The sequence below is a fragment of the Rhinichthys klamathensis genome, unplaced genomic scaffold (assembly GCF_029890125.1).
Source record: "Rhinichthys klamathensis goyatoka isolate OS25496 unplaced genomic scaffold, OSU_Roscu_1.1 h1tg000068l_1, whole genome shotgun sequence".
NCBI lineage: Eukaryota > Metazoa > Chordata > Actinopteri > Cypriniformes > Leuciscidae > Rhinichthys > Rhinichthys klamathensis.
Genome location: NW_026606611.1, coordinates 2,347,415 through 2,360,168, shown reverse-complemented (window position 1 = coordinate 2,360,168; position 12,754 = coordinate 2,347,415). Strand labels below are relative to the sequence as shown.

The following is a 12,754-nucleotide window of genomic DNA, read 5'->3' as shown; positions in this document are numbered from 1 at the left end:
ACATCTACTTACATGTCATACGCATTAAATGATAAACGATATCACAATAACAGAAATACAAAAATCTAATTCCCTTTCAATGAAATACACCGAGGGAAAAAAGCTGAATACACAAACAATTCATTTCTGTTGCTTTATAAAAAAAAACTTGTTAAATCTGCCTGAAATGTTTTTGCTTTGGGACAACACGTAATGTAGTGAAACTAAAAGAGGAGAATAAAGTGATACACTTTAAAAAGCTCCATTAGCAGTGTCTTTGGTGTTCGCTGAAATGCTTGTCTCTCGAGTTTTCAATCATAGACAGAAAAACAGGCACTATAATACACACAATAATCAACACTCTTTCTCTTCTGTGAAGGAGAGCAGACGCTGAACAGGCAGAAGCCGCTCCCTCTGTGAGTCCAGCGGTTGGCTGAGGTAGTTCATGTCCGTCAATCACAGCCAACGTGTGCGCAGTTCAATAAATAGTCCTCTAAAAACTTGTGAAAGCATTGCATACTTTTCACAGGCAGATTTTGAGATTTTTAATACAGATACTCGGCAGATCACTGAACAAGACAATACTGATCTGATATCTGCTCTTGCAAGCATCAACCACATGTCTCGCATACAACAAAAAATGAAAAAGTTGCGTGTTTAATGAGGATGTTGGGAATGGCAGAGTTTGTCACGTCTCCTGCCGATGCGGTTGAAATGTGTAAAGTCCTGTGATGCTCCATTATTGAGTTAAGCTTCCTGCGGGACGTGACCGTTGCTGTGTCCGTTGGTCAGGGGCTGGTTTACAGCTTGATCCTCAACAGGAATGTGTCCGTTAGCTTTTCCTTCATCCCTCGTATGACGAAGCTGTCCGCGGTGGAAGAACAAGTATCCCGGCAGCAGGAAACCGGACAGTGAGAAGATCAGAAGCCCCACGTTGATCTGATCGGATTGAAAGAGAATAAATTTACCATATAAAATTGCATAATAGTTATTTATCACTGAAAAGACCCATAAACACAAGCCTTGCTGTCTACAGCCTACACTAAAGAAAAAATAAGAGTAATGTTTTTTTTGCATCCTAACTGAAAAAAAATTTTCACAGAGCTTGTCACAATGCATTCTGGGTTTGCCCTCACCACAAAGGATTAAAATACAAGCAACTTTAGAATTTATAATTTTCTTGTTACTTTTTGGAACGGGTCCATGATGCCTTTAACGTGGTCTTGGTAGGCATCTCACTTCATTTTGGATTTGAGCTATAGATTTAAATAGGAATTGGATCTTCTGATTCTGGAAACTTCCTAAATATAGCAGGTAAAAATTGCATTTCTTACCCAGTAAGCATCTCCATTCAGAGGTCCCAACATGATCATGAAGAGGGGCTGCTGCAGTAGAGCCAGCACAGCACTGATCATAGACTGCAGCCCAGTGAGAGTGCCAAAATGATTGGATGGGTACCTGCAAGAGAGAGAGAGAGAGAGAACTGTCTGCAGGTTTCTTCCTTTTGTGATTGTAATGAAGCGTTGTAGCATTTAAATGACAGGTCAAAAGGTGCATGTGTGATTTCATTAGGGCATCATGGTCATTTGCCTGTGTGACACTAATGGCCGTCACTGGGTCTGAATTTTACACATACTCAATGCTATACTTACTTCACACACAAACAGGGTAAACCTGATCCTGCCAAGTGCAATTTTATAACCTTTTGATATTATAAGAGCAGGATAAGTCTGAACTTGTGTGTGTTTAAACAACAGGTTTAGTGTGTGTGTGTGTGTGTGTGTGTGTGTGTGTGTGTGTGTGTGTGTGTGTGTGTGTGTGTGTGTGTGTGTGTACTTACACAGCAGCATACAGGCCTCCACAACAGGAGTGAATGAAGCCTCGTACCATAGTATGCAAAATGAACGTCAGAATCTGGACAAAGAGGATGACAGTTATAAGAACATAACCAGATGACACATCTACTGTAATTAAGCCAGTTTTAACCTATGCAAATAAACTACCATTCAAACGTTTGGAGTCAGATTTATTTAATAAACTTATTTGAATTAGAATTTTGAATTCTGAATAAAAGTTATTTCAAATAAAATGCTGTTCTTTTGAGCTTTCTATTTATTAAAGAATCCTGAAAAATGCATCACGTTTCCACAAAAATATTTACCAGCACAACTGTTTTATCGACATTGATAATAATGAGAAATGATTCTTGAGAATTAAATCATCATATTATAATGATTTCTGAAGGATCATGTGACACTGAAGACTGGAGTAATGATGCTGACAATTCAGCATTACCGTCACAGGAATAAATTACATTTGAAAATAATTACAATAGAAAACATCTTAAATTGTACTAATATTTCACAATATTACTGTTATTACTGTATTTTTTGTTCAAATAAATGCAGCCTTGATGAGTATAAGAGACTTCTTTCAAAAACATTTGGAAAAAAACTTAGCGACCCCAAAGGTTTGATTGGTTGTGTATATATAATATGATACTGGAATATCCATCAATCCACTCATAAAGTGAGCTACTTAGCCTGCTAACAGTGTGAATGAGGTCGATTATGTTGTTACCTGCAGAGGCAGGTTGTCTATGAGTGAGAGGATTCCAAACAGAAAGAGCAGAACATTTGTGAAAATGAAGGCTCTCATGGCATTGGTCAACTTCTGGATCTTTCTGTCACGCTTTGGTACAGCAACAGCTCTGGCAGGAGACAAAGAAGTCAAAGAAGAATGATTTTTACAGAACGATTGTGACGTATATCTGAGTGAAACGGCCTCTCAAACAAGAACAAATGTAGGGCGGGGATTGATTTTGTCCATGGGGAATTGATTGGATGGTTTGTGGTTTGCTATTGGTGGATCTCATGTGAGTCACAGGTTGCCCTCGCGCCACTAAACACATCATCAGAGAAGAGACTACTGACACCAAAAGAACTTCAATTCCTTACTCTTTTTCTCTCTCCATTGTCTTCTGATCCACCTCACACTCTTTCATCTTCCAGTCCATGATGTATCCAATCAGAGGACAGGTTACCAGACACAAGAGCTGCAGTGTGCCAAAGATGGACGAGTAGAAACTCACTGGAAGTTAAAATATAGTCACAATCAGCACATTTAATCACATTATCAGTTTCAATCATCAAACTAACAAAAGTTTTAAGGGTCTCACCTTTCAGCTCTGCCTCCTTCTCTTCTTCAGGGGCTAAACAAGACAGAAACGCATTTTAAGTCACCTGGACAGATGGCAGGTTTAATAAATACAGTGATAATGCACAAGTTGTGTTGCTTCACTTACTCAGCTTACTTGTCTCTCCGTGGGTGACCATGAACTCAAGCATCTTGTTCATGGCTCCCATAAAGAAGATGATTCTTAGCTGAGTCATTCCCATAGTGATCAGACTCCACAGGAAGATGGGGGAGAACACAGAGCGACGGAACGGGACAGAAGCTGAGAAAAAGATTTCCAGGATGTTAGATTCAGCTACACATTCACACAAGTGTAACAAGTGTCTCAAAAAATGTATCACTTCATCTCAAAGTGTCTCACGTTGTATATCCTGAGCTACAGCAGACAGTTTCTCGGTTTCTCCCGTCGCCTCTTCAACTGGAGACAATTTGTGGTTTTCAGCTGAATGCATCTTTTCCCTAATAAATGGTTGGAAAAGGAAGGAATTACTTAGGAATTATTATTCAGAAGTTGAAATTCTCCAAATTAAAGGTGCCAGAGATTCCCTCTCAAAGAGGGTAAAAAAAGTTAGGTAGGCTGTTTTTTAAGTAACACTACTGAGTATTCATGTAATCATTGAGGGGTATATAGGTAACAAAAATGTTGGACTAACATAATCTCTTCAGGGGTAGCAAACCCTTCTGCTGGCCAGTTCAGGAAACAGTTGAGCCACACCAGACCTGCCAGGCCGGCCCACGTCCACATGATAACAGTAAACGACACCCCGGCATCATATATCAGCTGGAGAAAGAGAAAGAGACAAAGACAAGATGTAATATTGATGAGTTTTTTTTTTCCATTTGTATGACATGCTTGAATGGCCGGCGGAAAAACTATATATTTTGCTTGTCTGCAGCATCTGGTTGATGGTATTAGGTTTGAATGAGGCTGAGGAAAGCATATGTAACACTAGGTTGGTTCAGCATGACAAAATATCGAAGAACAACATGTTCCTAAATACACTCCAGCATTTCACACACATGAGCAGAATATCATTATTCTCTAGAGTAATACTGATAAAGTGACACTTCCAGTTATAACAGAGGTCAGCCTGTACACTTCAGTAAAACTTTTTTTTAAAGAAATCAATACTTTTATTCAGCATCGATACATTAAATTGAACAAAAGTGAAAAGTAGAAAAAGATTTCTACTTCTTTTGAACCCTGAAAAAGATGTATCACTGTTTCCACTAAAATATTAAGCAGCAAAAAATAATGAGAACCTTTATAATAACTATAAGCACCATTGATATTTGAGCATTAAATCAGCATATCAGAATGATTTCTGAAGGATCATGTGACAATGAAGACTGGATGCTGAAAATTCAGCTTTGATCACAGGAATAAATAATATTTTAAATTTACTTTACTTTAAATTGTAATAATACTGGACAATATTACTGTTTTAATGTATTTTTGATCAAATAAATACAAGAGACTTCTTTCACAAACAACTTATGAACACTACTGTACTTTCTAATCAACAGCAACATGACCATTTTGTCCAGTTTTCCCAACAAGGGTTGATGAAACCCTAGGGGTTTGTTCATTGATGAAAGACTAACATTATAACATCAGATGTTTTTTTAAATAAAATGTAAGTACATGGGGTCCATTCTGATTTCATGTTGGCATTGAAATGATTTAATATCACTTTTGTATTATGAAGTTTAAGCTGATGATTTCTACACATGTGGCACAGGTGTTTCAGGTTCCTTCAATCTGATGCAATGTTTCATCAGAGGGTTTGATTCCGAGCACGCCGACTGTACATGCCAAACTGGTTTAACCTTTATTTACACACGAAAGAAAATACCTTGACTCCAGGGAAGGTGACAGCCGATGATGCATACGAGCCAATCATCAGTGACAACACAGTGGAGCTCAGGCTTCCAAACATGTTCGGCAGCTATCACAGGGAGAAAGGACACGCACATTGTTATCAGTATAGGAAAATCATAAGATGCTGCTGATCCTGCATTTGCAATATACAAAAACAGGAACAATAACTAGATTATTTTATTGTTTGAAAACAATGTGAGTGTTGCTTGCTTGACCATGGAAAAACTCACCACCATGATGCTAAGGTGTTCTGGGTGGTTTAATGACACAAGTCAAAAGTCAAGCGAACATCACTTGTATAACCGCATCACATGTCTAACAGCAATTATGAGCAAAAGTGATAGAGATGCCTGACTTAAATACCAATAATTAACAAAAAACAAAAACAGAGAACTTTGAGAAAAGCTGTGTGAGATCTATATATGCTACTGTTGTTAGCACGGAGTCCTGGCATGGATTGTTTTCAAAGAACTCCCAAATTTGTTTTCCAAGAACTTTCCAAGCAGTGCTTCATTTTCCACACTCTTGCAAACTAACAGGGGTGTGCTAGTGTGTTTTACTACCCTGTGTGAAATGAAAAGGTTAAAAACGCATACTTCTGAGAAAAGGCACATTTATGCTTCCTTTGTGGTTTTCACACACAAACACAGAGTGCTACAACAACCTAAAGGGAATTGTTACAGAAGGTTGCAATGCAAACCTTAAAAATCAGTAGAGTACCCAAAGGAAATTATGTTATTTATTTCTCAGATGTTCATAGTTTAGGAAAGTTAATAGAGTTCTCAGTTGTGTTAATGGCAAGTATTGCTTCAAGAAGTTTCAACTAAAATTCCTCAGACAAATACAAGTAGACATAAAAGAGACAATTACTAACGTACAGCTATACATGCTATAACATAGTTGTGGAAAGAACAGCTAAGGTCATATGAAATGAGAGGTAATGAGGTGGCATAGCAATGGTAAGAAAACCAATGTGCCTGGATGATAGATGTCAGCAATGTCTATATACTGAAAAGAGAAGGGGGCCCAACACACAACCTTGAGGTACACCAATGGTAATTTAATCTTGGAAGAATTTGATAAGAAATGGTTAGGTGAATATTAGAATCTCTGAATTTTTATTACAGAATTTATTTATTTATTTTTTAATCTGAGCATAGTGAGAGAAAGTTGAGTGTGAGATTAGTGGGGCCCTTTGCTTAGAAGAAACGTCTGAAAAGGAGATTTAACCAAAACATTTCCGTCCGCTCTTGTCTTATTTGTGATTGGATTTTATTATGTGTAATAAGTACACAAAATCATGGAGGTAACTGACCTGCTGATCACAAGTCAGTTCAGATAACATCATAACGACGCACATAGTGGAACAGGGTAAATATAGTGTTTAGTGCAATATCAGAACATGCTGTTATTGTCTCCATGCTGGTAGTAAATCACTGTCAACAAAGACGCAGAGAGTCTTATGCCATGTTTTTCTCAGAAGTGTGCATCAGGATCTCATTGGATAAAATGCACCATGTGTTGTCTAGTGTGGGGCAGTGTGTACGCATACCTGAGCAGCACTAGATTAGCAATGTGAATGCACAAGGGTAAGTGTGTTTTGGCATCTGCATCTGAGAGCAGCTGATATATATAGTCATTCTTTCCCACACCAGGTGATGATATCACTAAACCGATAGGAAACATGCGGGTACAATGTTTGTGCCCTTGCTCTGTTTCAGCTAGAGGTTGATGGGAGGGAGAGGGCGTCAGAGAAGGCGTGTGGGCAGTTTAGCGTTCTAATTGGTGGGCACTGAAAAGGCCAGAATTTCTCCTTCGGTCATGTGCGTCGGGCCTCTGACTGGCCAAAACACATAAATACACACATGCACACACACACACACTTGTCTGGACAAAATAAACTTCAAAAAGCTTCATGTGACAGCTGTACTACAAAACATGCAAGTCACCACAGGTGCTCTTTCGCTCTACCATTTTCTATTTTATTCTTACCGTGAGAGATGTGAAGGTCAGACAGATCCCTCCAAAGCCATTGAGTGACAGAGCCAGAAAAATGAGTGCAGAGAGGACTAGAATGAAAGGCACAACCAATATTACACAATTGTAACAGCTGTTTGGTCAACTGAAAAATGTGACAATGACTTGGATATGACGCATTATATTATATGTGTCCGCTGTATACAGTAGCATACATATAAATTCTGAATTTACTACTAAATGCTACATTTAAGTCTCTGTGTACAACTGTGAACATTTATTTTACACAAAATTTACTTATAATTTATAGAATTTACTTGGAATAAAAATACTACTTCTGTTAATTCATCAAGTCGGCTATTGCTAATAATTGGACAATGGTCAAATAATGGCTGATTAATTGGCTCTGCATCCTAATGGACAATTTTGACTTTTTGATAATTTTGCCCATGTTAATGTCAACTGCATACATTTTGGGCCAAGTGTGTATTTTTATTGTAATTTTACCATTTCACCCTTTTTCCTTTAATAAATCTATTTTACACTAGACCTTAAAGACAAAAATGTCCCCATTGAAACCCATTAAAACTGCAATTTTTAATCCCAGGGCCATTTAACTATTAAATGATGCAGTCTTTATTAATAGACTTTCATTCTTTTGGCAAGGCTTCAAAATGTGACACTGCAGTCAAACAAAATCTTACTGAAAGCTATTTTTTTGAGATTTCAACTGCACATTTGGAACACAACTTGTTTAGATTTATGGCTTTGATTTTCTTGCAGGTTTTGTGCTCAATAAATGTTATTAAATGTATATTTTATGTAAATAATTTTCATAAACCTAAACCTCTATAACTTTTTGTTTCACTTTTTTTACTTTTGTTTTATACTTCAACAAAAATCTTGCCAAGGGTCAAACTTAAGTCTGTGCTTCAAAACTTAAGATTTTATTACAGTTTTTTTTACTTTTTTAAATTGATGCACAAGGGATATTGATCTATTATTGCTCTATATTTAAAGGCAGCAACAATTCATCAAAAAAAAGGTTGACATCACTTTACAGTAGTAAAATTGTTTATATTGGAAAAAAAATTAGCAAACAAAATTGAAAAAGTTCTGAAAATAAAATTATGCTTTTTTTAAATTCAATTTATTGAAATCCTCAACTGATAATAAATTATCAAAATAGCCACAAATGAATTATAAACAATGTGTTGTTGAATGTTAAATTATTTAAAAAACTCGAATACATCCAAAAAACAAAATATTGATTGATTGGTGATTGATCACTGCCATAATTCGGGGACTCTTGCACATTCTTAATGTATTAGTTCACTCACCTTTTGGTTGATAGGCTGATACAGATATGATCATACAAGAGACCGCAAAACACGCACTGAGAAAAAAATTTAATACATGAATAATCGTTAATGAAACAAATACAGACCAAGATACTGTAGAAATACAAATCTAATCAGGGTTCGTACAGATACTGTACAATGAAATTCAAGCACTACTTTTTTGGTTTTCAAGGACTACAATCAGAGATCTCACTTATCAAACAATATCTTTATTATCTTTCAAATTCTAAAAAATTTGTTAAATAAAAATAAACTACCGTAATAAAACAAAATGGTACATATAAAGCAGCACATGCAATGACTGTGGTCACTTTAACCATTGAAAGGATACCATGTCAAAAATATTGCTTTCCTTATTCAAACCGGGCTGCAGCGTTAATTTTGCATGAAAAGATTGTTTTATCGATAAAATTCAAGCACTTTTCAAGTAGCTTTTCATAAATATGGCTGTTTTCAAAGGTTTTCCAGGACTTAAATTTCAAAAAGTCAAATTCAAGCACCTTGTACGAACCCTGTGTAATGGAATACACTAGAATGATAATAACTTGAATGTGAAAGTGCTCTTATATGCACATATTAGTAAGCGATCAGAGCATTAGTGTGTATGTGTGTGTTCACCTTCCACCGAGGCGCAGTGGCCTGGGGCCGAACCGATCCATGAGAATACCCAATGGCAGTGTGGCGGCACTGAGCAGAAATGAGCCAATGGTGAAGCCCAAGTTCAACATTTCATCCTGTTCCACACAGCTCAGCCATTCATCTGGTTTGCTAACGTTCACACTCTCAGTCTTATTTTCTACTACAGATAGAGAGAGAGAGAGAGAGAGAAGGTCAAAGCAAGCAAGAGACAGAGACTTTATTAAGTTTTAATGTCTCCAAGCAGTTCAGGTTTCCCAGGAACTCTGGCTCTGTTTTCTTTTTGTGCTAGTTAGTGACTTGAGTTAGGGTGATTGTGTTTGACTTGTGTGCCTAATAATACCTGGACACAGGTGGGAGTAAAAGCCCTCGCTTTTGAGCATGATGAGCAGAGAGCCCCAGCCCAACAGCACAGCCGAACACAACAGATTCTCCAACACCGCTGTGACGGCCATCCACCAGCGCCTCCTGAACGCCTGTGTTAGAGAGGGAGCCATCCTCCTATCAAACAGAGAAAAAGAGGGTCTATTAAAACAAAATAAAATCAAGGGTCTGACAGTAAACGCATAGTGGTATATTAAAAGTCCTTGCTGAATAGTAGTATTATTTCAACAACAACAAAAATCCTACTGATCCCAGACTGTTGACCAGTAGAGTATGAATGATTTATACTCGAAAATTATAGACCAGTTGCATTGACTTCTGTCCTAGAAAAATGTATGGTGGAAAGAATTGTAAGCAAACATGTTATGTTATTATTACTGTATCAGTGAGTTAGATTTGAGATCCATTGAAGGTAACTAGCTAGTTTGTAACTTAACTACATTTTCATGACATTTTATTCTTGAAATCTCTGGCAAGAGATTGTAAAAGAGAGACACGCCTAACCATTTCCCACGACTTACTACTACCAGTCAAAAGCTCTTTAAACAGGGGTGTGTCCAATCGATTTGCATTGGCTGCTATTTGTGAAACAACTTGAAAAAACCACCAGCGACCACATGTGATGTTATGTAACAAATTAGAACCATGCATTTGATTAATAAATCAGAGCTTATGCCCTAAAGGAAAGTCAAATGTGTATCCTCTGATTAGAGATAATAAAAAAAGTGAGTCAAAGTTTTTGTTTGTAAACCGGGTCAACTTATCCCATGACATGACTGCAAGAGTTCGGTCATTATAACTTGGATAACCAAAAACCCACTAACACACACACACACACACACACACACACAATAAAGAGAGAAAGAGATAAGAGTAAGGGGGGGTGGGGGGTACAGGCAATACAAAGAGGGAGACAGAAAGTAGAGAGAAGAAACTGCAGGGATCTCAGCAGGACACTGATTCAGCGTGTTGTGTTTAATACGATTAGACGCAGTCCACTAGATGTCTTTGTCCTCAACACACAGGCTTATGGGAGGATTTTTTTTGTAACTCACACGGTGACACGTGCTCGAAATAATCTCCACTGATATTCTCCTGAATGAGGGAAAGCAGGTTTCACTACCTGGCAGTTTCACAAAGGTAGAAAGCCTTTCCCATTTAGGCAGATTACACTTCTTCTTTTTTTTAATCTTCAAGAGGATTCAGTTTAGGTCAGTTGCATGTGTGTTTGTTTACAGTATGAGTGAAGACGGTTTGGGGTTTTCATGTTATCATGTGTTTAGTGAAAACAGTAGGTATCTACTTGCAAACCTTTTGGCACACAGGTATGTGAAGCACATTGCTCACACTGCACAGTTAAAAAGTAACTTTTAATAGTTCTGTCCAGTGTGTCCTGCGTCACTTGATTGGAACAATTCAAGTTCTGTGTGTGTTTAAAGGGGACCACTAAGGTCCTGTACGCCTGTTCATTACTCTCTGAGCAGAGAAATGGAGGATGGAGGATCCAGCACTGGGTCCTGTGAATTTTACAGTTGATCCTGTAACACACCTTTCTCTAAATGTTTATAAGTAGAGGATGCTTTATAATAAAGTTCAAGCACCAAAAGTGAGTGAGTCTTGGAAGCATTTCAAGATTGGAATATTTTACACTCTGGTGCTCTTAGGTCATTTTTTAGAATTTTTTACTTCATCGAAATGGTACAAAACTTGGTAAAGGTTTTGGCACTTGCTATGTGAACACAAAAACTAAAATCATGGACATGATTTGAAAAGGTTAAATGAAAAACAATTGCCATTTGCCACACTTGTGCTCCTCGCAGTCAAAAATGGCCGCATTGGAAATGAATGGGAGACGATGTGAAAACTTTTGGCACTGCGGCCAAACAAAATGTTATTGAAAGCTCATTTTTGAGATATCAAGCTCAAATTTGGAACACAACTTGTAGATTTATGGATTTGATTTTCTTGCCGTTTTAGAGTAAAACGTGTTTTTGAAAATATATATTTCATGTAAAAATCGAAAATAGTATTTTTGTGCATTTTTCATAACAATAAACGTACAATTTTGTGACTTTTTAAAAAACTTTTTTCACTTCAGCAATAATCTGCCAAGTGTCGTAATTTAATTGAAATACAATTTTAAAAATGTGGTCATTTTTGACAAAGCCCACCAGAGGGTTAAATGTGCCCCTAACTTTCCATTTGAATCAAATTCTTAGAATTCTTTATGCTCTCTGGAAGTAATAGAATTTAATATGGTCGTGCCCTCCTCTGGTGAGCAATCGAATCTTTTAAATGGACAAATCTTCCATGCTCCAACACAGTAACCGAACCGAGTCTTTTTGAAACCTTCTTAAAGTATTACATCATGACTTTTAAAATCTGAACAGACTGTAAAACACTATAGGCATCAAACGACTGAGGATCAAAATGTGGGTAGCGTGTTCCACCTTCATTAGAAACAATTTAAATCGTTCGAATGGCATTAATCGAATCGATTCCTCAAAGAAGATCCATTAGAGACACTCGGCGGGGGGAAATGGTTTTCTGGTAACGTTATAGGTAAACCCTTTCCGGAGGCTGAAACGCTGAGAATTTTGCCCTCGCTGTATTTCCCCAGAGGACAAAGGGTTTAGCTTTCTCGGCGTGTCCCAATGAGAAACAAATTTAGGGTCTACTTTCTCGACGGGATTAAACAAACAAACTTTTTTTTCCTCAGCCGGTGAGATGCTCATCCACAACGTTACAATAAAACACGCCTTGTCTTAAGCGCCGTCTAGAGTAGAAAGTTGGCTCGTTTAAAATACATTTGAGCTCCTTTAAAAAACAACAAACGGACATTTTCCGTTTACGAAAAAAAACATATTTTAGAAGAAAACACAGAAAACTCATTAAAAGCTGAACTCGTGAGTCAGAACTCGCCACGTGTCTTTGTAGTTACCAAAGTCTCTATTTACATTAGTCTCTAAAGATGAACCCTTCAACCTACACAACGCGTGTTTGTTCCTTAATCTTTTACTTTTCTATAAAACAATATATGATGGCTCAAATTTAATTGACTTACTTCATTTCTGTATAATTTCCTAATGACAACCGTAGGCTACGTTGTTTCCTGGTTTCCTCGGGTTTCGGCGCTAAAACAGAATACAGATAACTTCCCACCAATTCTCCTGTGGTCGCCGAAGTCAACTTGATAGTGGAGTTATCTGGCCTGAGCTTCTGTTTCTTGTGTTACTAACCTCCAATATTTTAACAATGATGGATAGAGTGAGAGTAGCCTAACACCCTCCTCGCTGTTCTCCCCTTTTTCTTGTAGTGCTCGCCTGTGTGGGCGTATCGT

The 12,754-nt window shown here is 37.5% G+C and overlaps 1 protein-coding gene across 1 annotated transcript; it reads right to left on the bottom strand.

The window, feature by feature from the left end:
• Window positions 1-50: 50 nt before the first annotated feature.
• On the bottom strand, window positions 51-12,485 carry slc43a1a (solute carrier family 43 member 1a). The gene is made up of 15 exons (XM_056250278.1): window positions 12,479-12,485; window positions 9,374-9,531; window positions 9,013-9,193; window positions 8,374-8,429; window positions 7,049-7,125; window positions 5,031-5,123; window positions 3,828-3,955; window positions 3,536-3,633; window positions 3,284-3,436; window positions 3,158-3,178; window positions 2,937-3,069; window positions 2,560-2,689; window positions 1,820-1,893; window positions 1,314-1,437; window positions 51-918 (listed from the first exon to the last, which is right to left on the bottom strand). The coding sequence occupies exons 1-15, from the start codon at window positions 12,481-12,483 to the stop codon at window positions 727-729; spliced, it is 1,623 nt and encodes a 540-aa protein (XP_056106253.1). The 5' UTR covers window positions 12,484-12,485; the 3' UTR covers window positions 51-726.
• Between the last annotated feature and the right edge of the window lie 269 nt (window positions 12,486-12,754).